Genomic DNA, 21,422 nt, shown 5'->3' with positions numbered 1-21,422 from the left:
GGGAGACACAAGAGGGAGGGGATATGGGGATATATGTATAGCTGATTTACTCTGTTGTACAGCAGAAAGTAACACAACATTGTAAAGCAATTATACTCCAATAAAGATATCAAATAAGGAAGGAAGGAAGGGAGGGTGGAAGGAAGGAAGGATCCCAGGAGAGGTTGCACCACAGGCCCTGTCTCAGGCCTGCCAGGAAAACAGTCAAATCATGTCCCTAAAGAGGGGCAAAATGAGAAAGATTGGTGAGCAACAGCCTTGGTGACAATGGTATCATAGTTTTACTAACAGTTTATGATTTGAAACTTGTAATGTTTAGACTGTGTCCCTATGGACTGAATGTTTCTTTCCCCCCCAAAAAATCCATATGTTAAAGCCCTAACCCCACAATGGTATTTGGAGGTGAAACCACTGGAAAGTAATTACACGTAGATGAGGTCATGAGGGTGGGGCCCTCACAATGAGATTAGTACCCTTATAAGATGAGGAAGAGACACCAGAGCTCTCTCTACACCACATGAGGATGCAGAGAGAAGATGGCCATCGGTAAGCCAGGAAAAGAGCTCTCACCAAAACCCGACCATGCTGGCACCCCGATCCTGGAATTCCCAGCCTCCAGATATGTGAGAAATAATACTGGTTGTTTCAGCCACCCAGTCTGTGGTACTTTACAGCAGCCCAAGGGGAGTAAGACACTCACACAACTTTTTAACCCTTGAAAAAATAATGTGAAAGTCACTCCTATACTTGATTATGGGAACACACAGTTTTCCAAGCCCTGGTTATGAACAACACTAACAATAATATGGCCAGTAACGACTGTCTCAGGCGCCCAGCTCCGGGGTGAGCTTCACTCGCATTATTTGACTCACTTGTCACAACCATCCTAAGAGGCTGCCACTATTACCACCTACTTTTTACAGGAAGGACTTGAAGCTGAGAGAGACATGGATTCACTTGGCCAAGGTCACAGGGCAGTACATGGAGCAGCTGGGATTGAAACCTTAGAGGACTTTTAATTTAGCTACAGTAGTTAAGTATCAATGTGTGTGCATCCACAGAACCTCCAAGGTAGATGTCGATAATTGGTGGCCAACTGCAGAGGCCATGTGGGCAGATTTTTAACAGAAAGAAGTGCAGTAACTACTCATAAGGCCCTCCTGGTGCTGCTGGCTGTGGTGTGTAGGTACTGTGGGGAGAACACAGTCAGTCCTTCTCCTTCCTCCTCACTCCAGAAGCGAGGAACACTCCTTCCCTCTGCCCCCAGCATACTTGCGAGAAAGGCTTCACTGTGGCTAACTCCTGACCTAGGCAGGAAAGAATCAGGCACTACTGATTTCAATTTATAAGTCTTCAATAATTGAGGGTGCAAGAATGAATTTAAAGAAAACCCGCTAGGTCTAATCCAACTGGCTTTCCCAGAAATAGAAGTGTATTTGTGGAATCTGTTTCAGTAATATCTCATTAATTTTTCAATGTTCCCAGTATACTGGGCACAGACTGCAAACTGGGGCATACGCTTGTGCAAGTTTTCTTCATCGAGTGAGCTGTTTCTCACACTGTGTCAAGTTATAAATTTGGAGCTGTAAGGCACTGCAATATTAGGATTGCTTTGTTTTCTTGCAGAGCTCATTAACCACTGGCAATTAGCACCGTATCACTGCAAAAAGCGGCATCATTTGGCAAGTTCTATATCCACTACTATGAATGTGATGATACAATTTAAACTTCATGTGCCATCTGCTGTCATGAAAAGATAAAGTAGGATGAAGAGGCTCTTTAGCCATTACTTACTTTCCTAGCTACTGGAGGCTTAATTAAAACAAAAATGACAATGCACAACACTCACCACTCCTCTCTTGGAGAAAGGCCATCTTGGCTTTTTGGATTCTGGTGGGTGAAATTAAAGAAGATATATTAGTACTTTGAGTAACTACTGACAGATCAATGGAGTGCTTTACAAAACCTGCTTTTCAAATGAGCCGAACAGAATTTGTCCTGCTTTAATTCTCCTCCTCTTGAGAATGCACAGGATGAATATTTATATTTATGCAGATGAGTAAACGAAGCGATGTTCCAACTGAAAGGCTGGTGTACTATTGCTACCTTATGGTGATATTGTCCTGTTTCAGCCTCCTTTCCCCCCCATCATTCAAGGAGAAATCTATAAAATGCAATAAAATGTTGAGTATTCTTTTAAGACAGAGTCACAGGACTTTAGGGCTGAAAGGACTTTATTTTTATACTGGAAACCACCCCAGCATATGCAACTTCAATAGTCTGACCAAACTTGAGACTCAGAGACTGCATCGGCCTGATAACCCCCAGGTGTGGTTGAGTGTAGATTCCTGAAATAGGGGCACATCAACCCATGTCACCAATCTTTAGGTTGGGGGCTTATCATCTCTATTGGCCACCATCCACATATTCCTTAGGAGTTGCTTTAAATTGAAAAGGAAGTCATTTTTCAGTAACACATTCTTTCGATGATCAGGAAGTAAAGAGATTAGATTGTGGATTCTTGATTTTTATGTCATTTGCATCAATCTCTAATGCTACCCAGAAAAACGTGGGAATCATCTCTTAGGTTTTGGTGAGATGTTCCGATAACTCAGTACACAAAATGGATGTTTTAAAGGTTCATCTCTGTTTCTACCAGTTTATCAGGAGACTGCATAATACTTCCATCAGATGAAAGCAATTACCTGAGCAGCATTTACTAAAAATCAGTGTGTTTGAGGGACTTTTCTCATTGGAACCCTGGAATCCAACCGATTATCCTGCTCATTCTGACCACCTTTTTGACCTTTGTAAAGGGGAGATTAGGTGGAACCTCCCTCAGAGACAAATCTGCTTCACCTCTCTTAGGCTTCAAATGCCTGGTGGTAAATTATTATGTACAATTTGAACTGCAATAATTGGGATCTCTTGTCTTAGCAAATTTCTCTCCTCTGCTTTTCTAACTTCAGGGGTAATTTTAGGGCCTTGGGAAATCTTCACAAGTATTCAGAAGAAAATTTAAATTGTGTCTCTATTGAATCCCTAATCTTTTATTATCTTTATTAAATATTAAGTTTTGCTGAATCAGAATCTATATTTCAACAATATCTCTAGGTGATTCCTATGCACATCAGAGCTTGAGAAGCACTGCATCAGACCATGATGGGGACATGAGAACTCTATTCTAACCTCCTAGAGAAGACGGCTTGGAGGGATATGGTGAAGAATGCTGCATATCTTTTATTACGTGGTATCTACTGTGACGCCAGGCACACATGCCTAGCAGAGAACTTAACAAAGAACAGCATGCAGCAATTATGACCTTGTTCCTTAGCATGCTGGTTCTCAAACTTTAGCTGGTATCAGAATCACCTGGGGGGGCTTATTAAAAACCATATTGCTGGGTCCCACCCCCAGAGTTTCTAATTCAGAAGGTGTGGCATGGGACCCCAGAATTTCCCAGGCAATGCTGAAGCTGTTAGTCTGGGACCAGTATTTGAGAAGTACTGCTTTAGTTTTTAACCAGTTTAGAGCATTTGCAAAGCATCACAGAACATGTACTAACCTCTTAAGGTTAGCTGTGCTTAGAACTAGCTCTAATTTCTAGGGGCCTGTCCTTGAGTAGATCACTTAATTCCCGCTTGGTTCATTCATTGGGGCATTTGGATTGTTGTGTCATATAGGACAGTAGATGTGAAAGGGCTCTATAAAGAGTGAAGAGCTATACATATGTTAGTTATGCTTTATTCACAGCTGCCTGTGTAATGGGTGGTTGATGCAGGCTGGTGGAGCGTATACAGGGTTAGGAGTCAGGAGTCTCGATCCCATTCCTCTGACACAAACCAGCTGGCACCACGGCTAGGCCACTTCTCCTTTCTGGGTCTCACTTGGCACATATGTGAATGAGGAAAGAGCTTGGTGGTTTTCCATGTGTGTTGTCACAGGCTATCCTGGGCTTCTAGGGATGCCTTGGAGGTAAGTCTTTGGGACCTGCCCCATTTTCAAGCACTACAACTCCACCTGGATCTGTTTTATAGACTGGATTTCCAAGTAAGGATTCTTTTGTAAAAAGAGCTCTGCTAAGAACAAAACCAGTTTAAAAACTACTAGGATGGATGATGATCTTGAAGTCTCCTTTTAGCTCTCAAAGGCTACCAACAGAATCATGGGAATGTGTCCTGAACACCACAATCGTTCTTTTCTTTCACAACTGAGTTCAAAATGCAGATTTATCCCTAAGGCTGCCTCTCTAATCTGCTCTAACAGTAATCTGCTGTCACTGGGCCCGCTGCCTCCACACGGTACCACTGTGGTTAGAAGATACCAGTGTGAGGTTGAAGGCCAGAACAGGGTGGGGGGTGGCATTACAGCAATGACAGTGACGCTGCCCACCAGCCCAGAGAGGGCATTCTGCTCCAGGATGGTGACCGTCACTGGTGTACCTGTTCCAGGTCCTAGATGTGGGGTATATTATTTGACAAGAGGACCTTGAGGAAAGGTCTATACCTTATCCATTCCTTATCCATCTCTGTAAGTGGAATGCCCAATACCAAGAGCGGTATTCAGCTGGTTCCAGTAACTCATGGCTGATGCTTGTCCTAATTGATGAGACATCTGTTCTAATGTGTCAGTGCCCATGTTCTATTAGTCATTAAATATTCTGAAAATACCCTTTGCTTATTATAACACCCATCCCATAGCAGGTATGTAATATAAGTATGGTGAATGGACAGGACCTGAATTCAGCAGCAGAAGCGGGTGGCACACGTAATCGGCAGCTCCATCTGACACCAGAAGGTCCCCGGGGAACACCTCAAGTCCAGATAAGTTGAGCACCACAGAACTCCTCCTGTGCTCGTAGAATCTGTGTTTAAGAGATGGAAGGACAGAGCTTACAGCTTACATGCCCATGCATGGGCACTCGGAAGTGACTGCTGGCAGCCTGATTAATGCCTGCTTTTGCAGGAGGCCACTCCAGGCTCCATGCATGGAGGGCTGTGATGACCCACACACCACCCCATGTTTGATACCTTTTTGAGCCTTACTGACTGCTTATGATTTTGACTAATCCAAAGCAGAACAGCTCACCTGGAAGTGTCAACATAAACATACTGGATATGTTCTGACTCAGGAGGACACTAGGAGAAAGCCCTTAAACACAAGAGTCTTTGCAAATTATGAACATGGCCTCAGAGGGAACAGGATGCATGGGCATGGCCATGGCCACGACACCCCTAGATATTGGAGGCTGGTTGTTTAAAGGCAGCCCTTTTGTTTTTCCTAGAGAAAAATGATGACTGTTGTCGGAAAAGCTTAGCAAACAGGCCTATCTACCTTCTCCTTTCTTCCACCCTATTTCATGAAACTTCCTGTCTGTTGGATGTTCAGAAAATAAATGCTTGACATCAGACACAGTGGGAAGTAGCTCCAAAGCCACTGGGCATTTGCTCTGTGATCACTAAGGAACAAAATGGGTAAGGAATGATTGCATCGAATTGTAAGGATTTTCAGAGCTTCCCCATAATAGCTGTTCAGATATTCCTCTAGTCTATTCTGAGAATGAGAGATGCAATTCCTTCTATTTACTGACCAATGTAACCTCTAAATTCTCTTTTCATCAACAAATAGCTTAGCATATAGGTTACTTTACATACAAAGGAATTTTGTAAGTCTGACTTAGCCCCTCCTGGCTTCCGATAAACACATTTTTAAAGCATCCACAGAAGCCTTCCATAATCTGGCCCAGTTACCTTCCTAATATTCTTTACTTTGCAATTTATTCTCTGGAAACAGGGAATGGATTGTAATTTCCCATGCAAAATGTTTCACACGTCAGTGACTTAGCTGGGAATGCTCTGCCCTCTCTGAACCTGTCTAATTCCTATTCATCCCATGAGATTTAGAGCCATGGATTACCTAAGTAACTTTACAGGAATTACTTAGATACAATCAGGCTCAGATTTATTCAATTAGCTGCATTTCCTGGCATTTTAAAATCTGTTTTGACTTGCCTTTCTTTTTTTTTTTTAATTGGAGAATTTTAGAGTAATGTTGCAGGCACTGCTAGCTGCCCAGCCAGCATGCATGCTCTCCACTTTTATTATTATCAAAACCCTGCTTTGCTGGGGGTGGCATGTGCCGAGTTAATGCACTGACAAGCCCCGACTCCCCTGCAGCAATCTGGCCAACAAGATTTAAATGGAAGTTGCAGGGTGTGGCTTCTGGGAAAAAATTTTCAAAGGGGACAGAGGTGGCTAGCTTCTTCCTTTCACCTTTTGCCCTTTGTCCTTCTTGTTGTCATGAATACGGCTTGATACCTGAAAGTATACCTGTGATCTTGCAAAGATAACAGCAGAACAGGAAAACAGAAGGAGCCTGGCAGGATGCCGACATCTGTCCTGGCCTGGGCTCTGGTTATGTTATAAGAGAAACATTATTTGCTTAGGTTGTTCTAGTTTGGTTGTTACATGCAGACAAATGCTGTCTTAACTGACACAGATCTCCTCATCCTGGACTTCCTTCTCCAAGAATGTCATCTTTCAGCATTCTGCACTCTTATTTGACTTTTTCACCATCTATTTATGATGAGGTTTGTAACAAAATCATTAAAGTTACAACTTCTCACAACTCTCCCTTTCTTGTTATTTGCCAACCTGATGTCCATGGTGGTTATGAGGTTAGAGGGGGCTGAATTAGGTGGGAGTTGGAAAAGTTACAGTAATTTGAATGAGAAATACAATTCTAGTTTCTTCATTTTGCAAACAGGACGTTGGAACTGATACAAAATGAATTAACAGTATACAAATCCAGCCAGGAATTTTCACAGTGCTATGCAAAAGGTATTAGATAACATAAACTTCTTCTTGGGAGCCCCAAGAAGTCTCCTGAAAAGCAATATTAGAAGCTTCCCTGTAAACTTTATACTTCTCTTGATAAAGACCCTGGAAGCATACAATGAGATTTGGTGTTTATGGGGATAGAGGGGATTGGGAAAAGTACAGTAATTTGAATGAGAAATGTAAGCTAGGTAAACTTTGGGAAAAAAGTTTACTCTTTTGAGCTTCAACTCTAGATGGTACACAATCTGATAACTATTATGAATTTGGCATGAGTCTATAAGCTATCTTTATATTCCCTGGGGACCTCAGAGAGGACATAACTAATGGTGGAGTGGAAGAATTAGTCTTCCCCGGCCTCCTCTAGGCTGGTTTATATGTTTCTCTGCCATGCTTCTACAGTTCTCTGGAGCAGTGGTTAAGAATGTGGACTCAAATTGCCTGGATTTTAATCTTAGCTGTGTGATCTTGATTGAGCAAGTAACCTCTCTGGCCCTGACTGCCATCTGTGAAATGTAGACAATAATCATATCTACTTACTGTGTGAGGATCAACTGATCAACATAAAGCGCTTAGATCGACGTCTGGAATTTAGTAAGCTGTCAATAAATGTGATTATGTTGGTTGAATATAATATAATATGTTCTATTTGTCTGTTTATTCCACTAGACTGCTACCTCCTTCCTTGCAAGAAGCATGTCTTATAATTTGTGTTGGTGGGTGCCCATTTAGTACTCAATCCATTGTTACTGATGAACACGAATGAATAAAAGACTCTTCTGATGTTGTCCTCCCTCGAGGAAAGTACCTTACTTTATAAGGTAGTTTTGCAGATTCATGTCTTATCTCCTCTCCTTTTATCCTAAGTTCCTACCTCCTGGTCTAAATCCCTGTGTTTAGTAAGGGCTCAATAAATATTTGTTCAGTAAATGAATAATAACCAAACCTGTACACACTGAGTCATCCATTGCTCTTTCCTGATGTGATCTCCTGCAGAATGTGTACTCCACTAATAGCTAGCTACTCACTGTTCTTTAAACTCACCCTGCACTTCATGCCTCCATGCCTTGGCTCAGGTAGTTTCCATCTGCTTGCCTATCTCCACTGAGCCTGACACACTCATATTCATCTCTAAATTCCCACTTAGATGCTCTCCCTCCGGAAGTCTTTTCTGATCTGCTCAGAGAGAGCCAATTCTCTCCCTCCCTACTTCCACCCTGCCTCTTTATAATGATTTCATTGAAGGCTCATGCTGTGTCTTATATATCATAGAGTCTAAGCACCAAGTATAGAACCTGACATAGAATAGGTAATCAAATAAGCTTGTTGAATGAATAACTATGTTGACCTACAGGATGATATCCAGATAGTCCTCAAATGAATTTGCTTTTCCATTCTGGATCATAATTGTATAATTATATGCATATACAATACACAAAGTGCAATCTGAGTCTCCCCCACAGACCTTAAAGGTGATTAAGTTACCCCTATCCATTTCTTCCTTGTCTGGGCTACCTTCTGACATAAGGCATCCATTTGGGAGCACATAGGGCAGGTTTTGGAGTTCCATGTGCACATATGGAGCATAGGGAAGACAACTAGCTTGCATAGTGCTTGAGCCATGACCTTGGCTTTGTTGCCTTGGTGTTCAAAACCCAGTGATGCTATTTCTGGAAAGGGGGGCATGCCCCTGGGAGGGCGTAACAGAAGCTCTGATGACATTCTTATGTCAAGAATTATCAAGAATTACATATCAAGAATTACAGTTATAACCAGAGACTTAGGAAAACAACAAGAAAGAACATCTGCACATACTAACATGAAGAGACATGAATTGGTACAGAAAACATGCCCGTGCATCACCCATGCCTGGCAGCCAACTAGATTTCTGGGCACTCTGCACAGGATCCCATGCCTGTGTCACCCAGGGTTGCTCATCATTGGATGAGTGATATTAATGCAAACAGTTGCAGTGAATTCAGAATGACTTTGCATTCAGGTCTCTGAGGGGAGAGGTGTTGGTGGTTCCAAATTGGTATTTTATTTTTGCTATTCTAAAAGGACTGCTTCTCATAAGACATGGCATGCACACAGGGTCACTGTATCCAGTTCTGGATTGATTATCCACTGGAAGCAATCACTGTAATAAATTCAGACTTTTTATCTCCCTCCCCCAAACAAAATGGTATGTGCATGGGGTCATGGCATTCTGTGTGAAGAGGGTGGGGAAGAGAATTTTTTGGTACCTAATTTCCTCAGAGGGAGATTACACTAAGGAATGAGCTGATAATAACTGCAAAATGTTTGGGGTGTGGCTGGCAGGCCACTGTCACTGTGTAACTACAGTATAGCTTCTTGCTACCCTTTGTTTGAAAAAGTACACTAAACAAATATCCATGGGAAACACTTTTTTTGTTGTTGTTTTTGGTTCAATGCTTGGCTGTTCTGATTCTTTGTTTCAGGACAAAATTTTGGACCCAGGAGGTTGTATAACTAACTGGGTGCCTGACCCAGACTTCGCAGCCCTCTCGGGCTTGCCAGCCACCCCACTCCCCACAAACCCAAACGTAACCACACTTTCACTAACCCTAAGCTGCGCTGCCCCAGGCCGGTCAGATCTGAAGGGATTAGTCCCATGGTTGCTGGAATAATCTTGTCTCCTTTCTGGTACCAGGATTTCTCCTTTTTCTGTCTTCTGCTGAAGATCCGAAGGTCCACGGTGTGGGCTGGGATGGCAACAATTTAGAGAATCCAGAGAATGCTCCCCCCACCTCAGCTGAGCAGGCCATACACTCACGCGTCACACTCAGGAATGAGCTTGTGCTCACGTGTTGGTGCCAGAAAAGTTTCTGGTGGGGGAAATGTGTCCCCCAGTAGATCTCAAATACATACACTTTGTAAAGAACAGATTGGTCACGGTGAATATTATTCTAACTTAAAATCAGCTGGCACTTCCTGAGCATGGGCTTTTACTAGACATTCTGGTAAGAGCTTTACATGCATTATCATATTGATTTTCACAAGTACTCTATGAAGTGGAAATTACTGTTCTCATTATAGAGCTGAGGAAACTGAAGCTCAGAAGGACAGGAACTCACTTAAGGTCTCATTGTTAGTGAACAGCAGAGCAAGAATTCAATTCAAATACCCAAGTCTGACTCCAAAAAGACTTGTAAATGGAAGGAGAGAAAAAGATACTACAAACCATTTCAAAGCACTAAGTGTTTTTAAAAATTGATATAATGGTAGTTATTACTTTAGATAAAAGAGGGTGTGTTGTGGGTTGAATGGAAACCCCTGCCCCCGCCCTCCCCAATATATGTCCATCTCTTCACTCCTGGAGCCTGTGAATGTGATCTTATTCGTAAAAGGAGTCTTTGCAGATGTAATTAAATAAAAGATCTCGAGATGAGGTTATTTTGGATTATCTGAGTGGGCTCTAAATCCCATGACCTGCGTACTTATAAGAGATACTTAGAGAAGAGACACAAAAAGGAGAGAAGGCCATGTGAAGACAGAGGCAGAGATTAAAGTAATTCAGCCATAGCCCAGGAACACCTGCATGAAGAAGCAAGAAAAGGTCCTCCCCTACAGCTTTGAGAGGGAGGGTGGCTCTGCTGACACCTTGATTTTGGACTTGTGGCTCCCAGAATTCTCAGAGCATAAATTTCTGTTGTTTTTAAGCCACCAGTTAGTGGTAATTTATTACGACAGCCACAGGAGGTGAGTGAAGGGGGCAATGCAATTGAATGGCAAGGGCACCTGACTTAGGATTGTGATTCCCAACTCTGACCTTCATTACGTGTGACCGTGGCATGTTGCTTCCCAGGGTCTCAGTTTCCTTATGTGGAAAACAACTTTGAGTAAGACCCTTTCCATCCCTCATGATCTATGAATCAAGGGTTTAGGTTTGCTCTTTTCTTCCCTGCCAGTGGGTGGGGCAGTAATTATGTGATGACCTTTATCTTGGCAGAAATGTATGAAGATGAATAATTAAAGCTCCTCCTTCAGAAATATGACAAATATATCATTTGCATTTTTTTTAAAAACAGATTCCTTGGGTTTAACATACACCCACCACACTAGGTATAAGATAAATAACCTATTGTATAGCACAGGGAACTCTACTCTATATTCTGTGATAACCTATATGAGAAGAGAATCTGAAAAAGGATGAATATATGTATATGTATAACTGAATCACTTTGCTGTACACCTGAAACAAAATATTGTAAATCAACCATACTCCAATAAAATTAAAAAATAAAAAAAATTGCAAGTAAAAAAAAAAAATTCCTTCTGTACAGGGGGCTTAAGCCAAGGACTACTGGCTCTAACTAACAGGTGCAAATTTTAAAGGAAAATAACAAAGATACTAGAGAATATGGAGAGGGAGGTTTGCAACTGTCCTTAGTGATATGTGTGTCTTAATGGAGTAAAAATCTTATTGAAGGTACTAGTGTTTAGATAAGGCACAGTCTAATCCTTCCCCTCTGCTGTGAATGTTGCCCAATGGTTTTTTTTTACCTTAATAAAAAGTACAATTGAGTTTTTTATTCTAATATTTTTTCAATTTCACTGTTGTAGACTGACAATAGTAAGATAACCCAAAGGTTTTTTTATCAGGCAAGCTTATCAGGCCTCATTCCTTGTCTGATAGTGAAATTCGTGGTAAATATACCTTTTCTAGCAGGCGGTTTTCCAGTAACTGTGTGACTAGAAAAAGTAGGTGTTCTATTTTAGGAACCATAGTGTTCTACCCTATGGTAGAGATATAGTGCAAATGGGAATGCTTGCTTATAACTGAGTTGATTATACAGGAAGAGCCAATTAAGAATCAGTAACAATCTTTTAAAAAAAATCCCTTTTAAGAAATAATCAACAGAGAAATGACAACTCGACTGCCACTTTAAGGAACTGTAGCTTTCTTGGTTAAATCTGGGAAATATTTTTTCATTATGAGTCTCACAAGATTGTTAGGAACTTTCCTTTGATTATAATTTCCCATTTTCTACCAAAATGTTCCATTTGCTGAAAATCCAACGGAGAAGGGAGAATGAATGGGGAGCCTCTAGCTTACTGTCCAAGGTCTGGCACAGAGCGGACACTTGGAGTGAACAAATGGAACCCTTCCTGACACAGTTTGAACACAGAAACAGAGACAGTCTTTGGAGTTCCAACTGCATGGAAAACACACCATGCTGTGACATTTTGGGCTCAATCAGTAATGGTTATTAAACACACACGTGTTCAGAGCACCAGGGTAGATGCTGATACTGGTAACTTTCTAGAACTCTTGCCGTCTTTTGAGGCTACTGCCTTTTCTGGACAAGGGTCAAAATACTACCCAGTGGGATCAAACCATACTTGTACAAATCCCCAGCAACCCAATGTACACTCAAGAGATGAACACAAAACAGATTAGGAAGATGGGGGAGGTTGTAAAGAGCTAGAGAGAGATAAACAAATAGCTGGAGGAGAAAATTTCCAAAAAGGGATCATACAATTTCCCCTACGAGGCTTGACCTAACCTAACTAACCAACAAACGCACTTGCTTTCTTCTTCCTTAAACTTTCATTGAACATCTACTATGTGCTGGGTAGTGTTCTAGACACTAGGGATACAGCAATGAACAAAACAGGCACAACTCCTGCTGTCATGGAGTTTACATTCTGGGGGAGCTGATGCCAGTGCAAGAATAACACATGGTTCCTGATGTGAAAGGAAGCTGCCGGTTCCCACTCTAGCCTCCAGCCATGCCCAGATCAAGAAGGCTTCCCTGATGCCCTGAGGCTGCAAGCTCCTCTTCCGACTAACAGTATTCATGTATCTCATCACAAGGGAAAAAACTGTAATTCTGTGTGGTGATGGATGTTAACTTATTGTGGTGATCATTTTGCAATATATACATATTTCAGATCATTATGCTGTACCCCTTAAACTTATATAATGTTCTATGTCAATTATATCTCAATACAATTGGAGGAAAAAAGAAAGCAACACAATAAAATATGATGCTGTGGAGGGCTGAGATTTAAATAAAGCAAGCAAGCAAACAAAATAACCAATATGCCATCTATTAATCATTAGTTAGTAACTTTCTAATAAGCTTTTAAGCTCAACAGTTGAGACAGGGCCTTCTCCCCCTATGGTGTTACTTAGAGTTTACAGACAGTGCTAGCTGCACAACAGGTTTTAGGTAAAAGTCTGGGGAGGACTTAACATTGTATTGAATCTAACATTTAGACACATTAGATGAGCGTCCTGTGATCGATCATTTCACTCTGGGGTCAGAATATTTTAGAAAGAATAAGTCAGTGACTTGCATACAGGAAGTGCTAAATGAATGAATGAGTGAATGAAGGTTTCTTAAAAAAGGTAACATTTAAGTTACACTATTTATCATATCAAAAGGCTATTGGATGGGTACTACTGTTGACCCTTGAACAACACAGGTTTGAACTGAAGAGGTCCACTTATATGCAGATTTTTTTTTTCATGAAATACTACAGTACTACACCATCCGTGGTTGGTTGAATCCACTGGTTACTGAACCTTTAGATAAGGAAGGCAGACGTAAAGTTATATGCAAATTTTTGACTGCACAGAGGGTCAGCATCCCTAACCCCTGTGCTGCTGAAGGGTCAACTGTATCTGCATCTCCACTTCACAGATGAAAACTTTGAGGTTTTGAGTTGTTCACAGCCTTGCCCAAGGTCACGCTACTAGAGAAGTAGAGATAGAATTCAAACCCAGGGAGTTTGATTCCAGTAATTCTTAACACCATGCTGTGCTGCAACCCCCCACCCCAACCCCCCAGGATAACTCCAGATAAATGTGGCTTTGGGAAGCGCTTGACTGGCATTCAATGTTTTTGTCTGGTCTCTTCCTTGTCATTTTGTTTTCATGTTTTGGATATATTTAGGTTTTCTTTCCTATTTCTTTTGAGCACTGGAAGGTTAGTCTGTTCTCATAGATGTAATAGTATGTACATTTCCTTTCTCAGTTTCAGGGCTTACTAAAAAGTTAGGTGAGGCAGTTTTCTGTGATTATCGATTTTAAGGGGTGCCAGGAAGGTGTCCCTACCCACAAAATCCCCCCACTCGCTTCCTGATGTTTAAAATTCCACTAACATGGCTTCACTACTTGGATTCAAGTCATGTCCTCTGTTAAAATTCAAATACATCGGGGACAGATAAGTAAACTGTAAGCCAAGCAGCCCACCTGTCATCCTTCCACCCATCCTTTCCTTCAGTAAGTATTCTGGGGACAGACTCTAGCTGAGTAATAGCTGCTGAGATGAAGGGTAGATAAGTGGTCTCTGCCCTCAGGAAGATCTTGTTTCTGAAAGGAGACAGATGTGAGAGAAATACAATACAGTGTTTTAGGTACTGTGATGGAGGCATTTATGAGGTGTAGGGAGACCCAAAAGGGATAAATACACTGCTCTACTTGGAAAGATGAGTGTAGATATGCCTTAAGCCTGAAGTCCTTCACACTTTAGTAAGAATGATTTGTACAGACTGTTTTCCAGGAGGCATAGTTTGGTGATAGGAGAAAAAAGTTTAGAATGAGTGTTAATTCACTGGAATGTTATATATAGGCAGAGGGAACAACAATAAGAAAAAAAGTCCACAAAGAAAAACCTGGAATCAAAGTCAACACTGAGCTGATTTCAGAAATGAGAGGAGATTGGGCCCTTCTCATTTATATAAGCCTGCCCAATTGTCAGGCCATGTGTTAAAACACTACATTAAAAGAAAAAATTTTGCAAAAGGGCTACAAGGAAAAAAAAAGTTGCTGTGATTGACTGACAGCCACAGAGGCAAGCATTTCTTAACTGAACATACCAGGGTCAGCAAACCTTCTCTATAAAGTGCCACAGAGTAAATATTTTAGGCTTTGTGAGCCATATGGTCTCTGTAGTGGCTACTCAATTCTGTGGTTGCAGTGCGAAAGCAGCCACGGACAGTATTTAAATGAATAGATGTGGCTGTGTTCCAACACAACTTTATTTACAAAATCAGGTAGTGGGCCGAATTTGGGCCATAGGCTATATCGTCTGCTAGCCCCTGGTTTATACCATCTCATAGGCATATTAAAGGCCTAAGTTAAATAAGTTTAAGTATGTTTTAAATAAAGTTTAAATAAGTTTTTGAGGTGAGTCCCCCAGCTCCTCAATGGACATCAGGGCCTCGTACAGAGCCCTTTACCTTACACTATCTGACTACAAGGCCTGGGAAATAGCCACCTGCAGGAAGAAGCCCTTTGAACAAATGACTGCTGAAAAGACTGTAGTGACAGGAAGGAGAGAGAGAAAGGGAGGGAGCAAAAGACAGGCAGACAGAGGATCTTTGTGCCAAAGACGGTTAGCTGTTTACCAAAAATTCATGCTTCTGGTGAACTTTTGATTAAAAAAGTATAGATTGAGTGGTCTGCAGCTGATGCAAAATTACTTCTTTTTAGCAGTAATGCATGAATGTTTATTAAGCATATTGTTTATAGTTACTTAGCCTTTCATTTATTCATTCAATAAACATTGCCTACTACATGCCAAGTATTGTACTAAGTCCTGAAAAAAACAATACTGAATAATTCAGGGTCATTACCAGATACCAAGATGTCTAAATTACTTCCCCTCTGATTCCCTGTTGTGATTTTCTGTAACCTTCCACTATTTTGTAGTATGTGATTGTGACATGCTGAACCTCACAGAACTTTTTAAGGCCTCAAGCCCTCTGACCAAGTTTTCCCTTTGCATCTTTTAAGACTATTTCTGTTATTGCCTCACAAAGATTCTGCAGGTCAATAAAAATTACCTGCATGTCATCTTTTGTAAATGGCTTGGTGTGTCCCATCAGTTAGCCTTTATATCTGCTAACTCCATCTTACACACAAAGCTGGACAGACTTTACCTGCTCTAGGAAGTATTCCTTGATCAAAGACTCTCATATATATATATCTCCATCCATGATGCTTTCTCTAGTCAACTATCCACTCAAAATATCCACTCAGATGTTCCATAGGTCCTCAAATTCAACATGTTCAAACTTACACCACACTTACCCATATCCTTCTCCCTTCCAAGGTTACCTAGATCAGAGAATGGAACCATTTGCCACCTAACAGTGGAAGCCATAAGCTCGGAAGTCCTCCTTGACAACGTCCTTCCCCTCTCCCCCGATGGTCTACTATTCACAAAGTCTAGGTGATGGTATCTCCTGAACCGAGATACTTCCTTCTAACTCCACTGCCTTCATCAGAGCCTAACCTACCAACCTCTCATACCTGAACATTCTAATTGTTCTGCTGGAATCCACTCTCATCTAACTCTCATGTCTACCCTGTATCTATATGATCATATCAATCCATTCAGTGGTTTCACACTGTTCTTAGGGTAAAGAACAAAATTCCTAAACACCCTATTAGACTCTGCATGATTGACACTAAACAACATCATCTTTTTCTGACACTACTCTCTTTTTCACTTTCTCTGACACATCTGAATTAGGTGTCATTTTAGAGCTTTATTCTGGTTCACACCTGTGGAAGATTTCCATTAAAGGACCCTTTCTTCACCAACCCTTGCATCCAAACACTTTGCCATATAATACTTAAATGTTCTCCCACTGCTGGTGACACATAATTTTTTGCCCTTGAGTTCAGCCACGTGACTTGCTTTGGCCTGTAGAATTAGACAAGGTACAGAGCCCAGGGTCCAAGAGGCCTTGCATGTTTCCATTTATCCTCTTGAACCTCTCCCCTCACCACAAGAACATGCCCCGTGTAGAAATTTGGTTCCATGAAAAGGATGAGGGACATGTGGAGTGAACTACCTAGCTGAGCACAGCCTAGATCAACTGATCCTCAATGGACACACAGATTTATAAGAAACAATACCTGGTTGTTCTTTTAAGCCACTGAGGTTTGGGGTGGTTTGTTATGTAGCAATAGCTAGCCGATATACTAACACAATACTTTGTATTTGCCTATGGCTTTGTAAATATCCTCTACCTTAGCTGACATTTAGGTCAACTAGGGTTAAAAGTAAACAAAGACTGCATAGATGGATCTCATCCTTCCTACTACGAACAGCAAACTTGCTTGAGGATTTGAGGTCCAGTAATAAAACAACAGCTAATTTCCTGAGGATTCCTCCATGACTTTCCAAATGAACTGAGGGCTTTCCCACCAATCCTACAAATTGGGTGGATGTAATTGGGCTTGAATCTTTCCCTTACTGCCACAGAAGCTCTTCATCCCTGAAAGAAATGGAAAATCCACTGCCACAGCTGGGGGACCAAGCTGAAAGTTCAGAGCTGGTTTCTGAAGTGACACAATCTACCTGCATTCTAGGTAAAAGCACCGTCTGTCGTAACAGGCATTTTAAAGGTCATCCTAGATTTAAACAGCACATCTTGTTCCTTTTATCCTTGTCCTCTGAATTTCTCTTTGAAAAGTTGTTGAATGTTTCTGGCCTTTACATTTTCTCTTCCTGACAAAACCTATTACTGGTGGATGTTAATTAAGCCACAGGACCAAGTCATTGACAATTCAAAATGAAAACCATGCTCACCTGTGGCTGTTATACCCTGCCCCAAAAGCCACAGCAAAAGGCTGGGCGCTTAAAGGAGACTCTTGAAATTAAGACTCTCTCACCCATAATATGAAGAGTGACTTGAGGGATGTAAAACAAACTGCCCTGATTAATACACCATCAGGTTTGCTATGTCAGAACAGAAGTAAAAGACGTAAAAGTAAACAGTCAACAGACTTCATAGCACTAGAGAAAATAAAGACACACATACCTGGACTGATGCAATTCTTCTCTCTGAAATAAATTTTAAAAATGCATGTTTTAGTCGTGCTCAAACCCACCCAAAATTCCAAAGCAGACATCTTGAAGGGAGAGGCCATTAACTTTCCTAGCTAAAATGTTTTGGAATTTTTCTTTTCAGGGGGAGAACGTTAGAACATTAGAAATTTAAGTAGTTTGCTCCTTCTGCCCTTTTAAACCAGCCACGCTAGGTGGTCTTCACATAGCGTGGATATGCAAGAGGGCCACCTTTACTATCTAACGACTGACAGACAATCTCTAGCCTGGGTTCCTTCTTAAAGTGCCTTCAAGTATATTGAAGAAGAAAGTGAGCTCGACCTCCACGCTCCTTCCTCAAACTGCTGCACCCCTTTTACTTGACAGCCAACTGTCCTAAACACTGTGCGTCCCCCCAGCCGTCTCCCAACACAGCACCCCACCCCGCGACCGGGTAATATGGCAACCTCGAGACCTACTATGCTTTGCATCCACCAAATGAGAGGCAGGAGGCTTAGAACTGTGTTACCTGAGGCCTGGGGAGCTGTGGGGCGCGGCTGGGTGCTGGCTGGCCTCCACTCCGTGGAAGGGAGGCCTGAGGAAGCGACCCCTCGTTGAGGGGCTGAGGCACGGGAAGGGCAAGCTCATCACTGGGCGCCATTTGGAGCTCAAACGAGTCGGCTGCGTTGAGTGCCCTTTCGGGGTCCGGAGGCAATCTTGAGTGGAGTCTCAGGGGCCACAGGGAGTGCGAAGACTCCTCCGGGCTTCCAAATAGTCCGCTGGAAAAGCAATGCGAGGAGCCGGAAGTCTCCCTGCAGCTGCCCCCAGGCGGGCCCTTTAAAGGCCGCCGGTTGAGGCGGCACATGCGCAGTGCGGTGCGCAGCCCGCGCACACTCTCGCAGCTGCAGCCCCTTAACCTCCTCAGTGTGGGGGAGGTGGAGACGCGGCCCGGGGCTTGCCGGTCAAAGTGGAGAAGTTTCCCCTGGTTCTGACAGTGCTTCTTGGACAGGCTTTCCAGGGGGGGTCGAGGAGAGGGCCCGCAGTCTGGGCGCTGCACCTCTGGGAAGGATGGCTCCGTCTTCTCCACGCCACTAAGAGGCCCGGTTGCTGGAAGCTTCCAGGGGACGCCGTCAGAGTTGCTGTTCTCCCGACCACACTGAGGTTGTTCCAGTTCCGCCTTCAGGTGCCTCTCTTCCTCGGGTGTGTCTTCGTCCTTTTCCAGAGGATAACTGCAAGCAGGTGGCTGCATCTTTAATGAGGAAGAGCAGAGTGCGGAATCTGTTGCAAACAAGGAGACGGAGGTGAGAAAAAAGGTGTCTGAAATTTCACATAAAAACTTATAATTCACCAGAGCAGATAGGGAATGCCCAGTTAACATTAGTATCTGTTATGTTTTGTAGATAATTAACATAAGTGAGTCCAGTTCCCCCCCCCACTAAATTGTTTACATATTGAAATTTGTTTATGTTACCGAATTAAGTCGTTTGGACCTTGCTTTGTGCCTCGATGGGGGAGAGTTCTTTTTTCCATTGGGGTTCGAGTAGGTGAATACGAACCCCATGCAGAGATGGACACAGTGCAAGCTTTACTTAGTGGCCAAAGAATGGAGAAGCGAGAACCGCGTTTGCAGACCAACCTCTCGCCCACGTGGCGAGAGTGATTTAAAGAGTAAAGACAAGGGAGGAGGAGTGAGGCTAATTTATGGGGAGGCTTATGCGTTAGTCTACCAGGCAGGGGCAGGGCTTTGTCCGAGGGAGTGGGGTGCCACCCCCTTTTTATCCTTTTTTTGTCCTTAATGTCTGGTCCTGGCTACCGGTAGGTGTGTCACATAATATGTTAATATAGTAAAATCAATGTATAATGAGACTTAGGATCTGTTGGGCGTCAGATTCATGCCATCTTAGTCCCAGTTGGTTTCATCTGTTTTCTTTGTTCGTAGCTTTCTTATCTCTGGACCCTTTAACTTAAAGATTTGTGTTCACTCCTGCTAAAGGTGGGGTGGGGGGCATTTGGCAGGTTTTGAGCAAGGACACTTCTGCTAACTGTGGAGGTTGATGGGTTCTGATTAAAGACCTGGAACAGCTCTGGCAACATTTACCGGTTACTTAATATCCCTTCCAGTTCAAACAAAAAAGCTTTTAAAAACCTTGGTGATCTAAGAGATGTCTTGGAAGCCACAAAGCTCATCACCTTTTGATTATTCCATTTTAAGAGAATCAAATATACATTCAATCTCCCTTACATTCTGCATTTACATATGTATGAATATGTGTATATGTGCTTTCGAGTATTCCAGGGATATAAGGATGAGAGAACAAGAAAAATGAGAACCCCTTCCCTCAAGGTTTAAATTACAGAATGAGACATAATTTCAAAGATAGTGATGCAAAGTATTTGGCAAGAGGCATTTTAGATTTTCTCCGTCCCCGTGTTCTGGAAAAATAACTCACCAGTTTGAAAAGAAAAACTGCGATGTCACACAGATGCCCTGCTTCTTGTGATTAGAGGTGCTTTCTATGATTCACTAATGCAGAATTACCTCGCAATTAAGCTCTTCTCATGTTCAAGCAAATCTGATTCTCCCATGGTGTAAATATGTTCATGGTGACATGGAAATGACTTACTGCTATTCCGTTATTTTGTAGTTTTCCATTTGAAGAAAGTAGTTGCCTGTGAGAAAGCATCAGTCCTTACCCATCCTATCAACTATTGCATAAGAGGCAACTCCTGATTATTTACAGGTCTGGTGTGGGACTGTGGAGCAAATACTAACCGTTTTGCCTTGCCATGGGCAACGTAGGAGGTGGTTTCAGGCTGCACATGGCTTGTTGGTGGATGGAACATCAGTAGTTGACCACATATTCTGAGATCTCCAGTAATAACTGCAGCAAGTCTATAATTCTTTTTTTTTTGGCCATGCTGTGCAGCTTGCGGGATCTCAGTTCCCCGACCAGGGTTTGAACCCAGGTCACAACAGTGAAAGCCCAGAGTCCTAACCACTAGACCACCAGGGAACTCCCAGCAAGTCTATAATTCTAAAGCAATCTGTAACCCTTCAGGAATGGACACATTTGGATTCCCCAATTTTAAGGATAGCTAATAATTTACTCTTTTAGTGCTGTATAATTTTAATTTCACTGACACTTTTGAGAACTTTTTCTACTGTGTATCATTTACATCCTCAATTTGATAATAGAGAATACTGACCACCGGAAAATTCCTGATGACCTGTCCTCCTATGTTGTGACTCATGAGACTAGATGACATACAGTATTATGGCTATTTATTGTAGTTCCATGCAGACTAATTGTTATAGGTTTTTAATAGCATATGATTATTTACCCCATACGAAATAGCCTCACACTGATGTACTCCCTAGTTTTTAGTCATTACTTCTCCTGATAGTTTTGTACTTGCCTATGGCAGATACTTTATTTCCTTTAATTTGTTTCTTCTAATCTGTTTCAGGGGTAGAAGTCCAATAACCCTGTGTCAAGAGAATTAATAGACTCTTAGATTTATTCTTATCAGTAAAGGGGAAGAGCCCAACATCATGATATTGTCATGACAATTCTGTGAGATTGATTTGAGGGACTCTGTGTTCTCTTATGTTTATACCCTGGCTCTCATCTGCTTTAAAGCCAAGTGAAACTACAAGGTACTGGATTTTAGATTGGAGAGTTGTTTAAGGAACTACTTAGATACCAACTAAAGTCAGTTCGACTCTTACTACAAAAGAAATCTGAAATTCTTAATGCTGGGTTTGCTTTAA

The 21,422-nt window shown here is 42.1% G+C and overlaps 1 protein-coding gene across 1 annotated transcript; it reads right to left on the bottom strand.

Annotated features, from left to right (window-relative positions):
• Positions 1-17,602: 17,602 nt before the first annotated feature.
• LOC113621285 (uncharacterized protein C12orf74) lies at positions 17,603-18,914 on the bottom strand. The gene is given in 2 exon segments (XM_027108218.1): positions 17,603-17,668; positions 18,180-18,914. Coding segments are annotated over 2 exon segments (786 nt in total). The 5' UTR covers positions 18,900-18,914.
• Between the last annotated feature and the right edge of the window lie 2,508 nt (positions 18,915-21,422).

Source organism: Aethalodelphis obliquidens, unplaced genomic scaffold (genome assembly GCF_003676395.1).
Source record: "Aethalodelphis obliquidens isolate GAN/ISIS:26980383/991018 unplaced genomic scaffold, ASM367639v1 scaffold8, whole genome shotgun sequence".
In the NCBI taxonomy this organism is placed as follows: Eukaryota; Metazoa; Chordata; class Mammalia; order Artiodactyla; family Delphinidae; genus Aethalodelphis; species Aethalodelphis obliquidens.
Note: the sequence above shows the minus strand (reverse complement) of the source record. Positions and strands in the feature narration are given on the sequence as shown.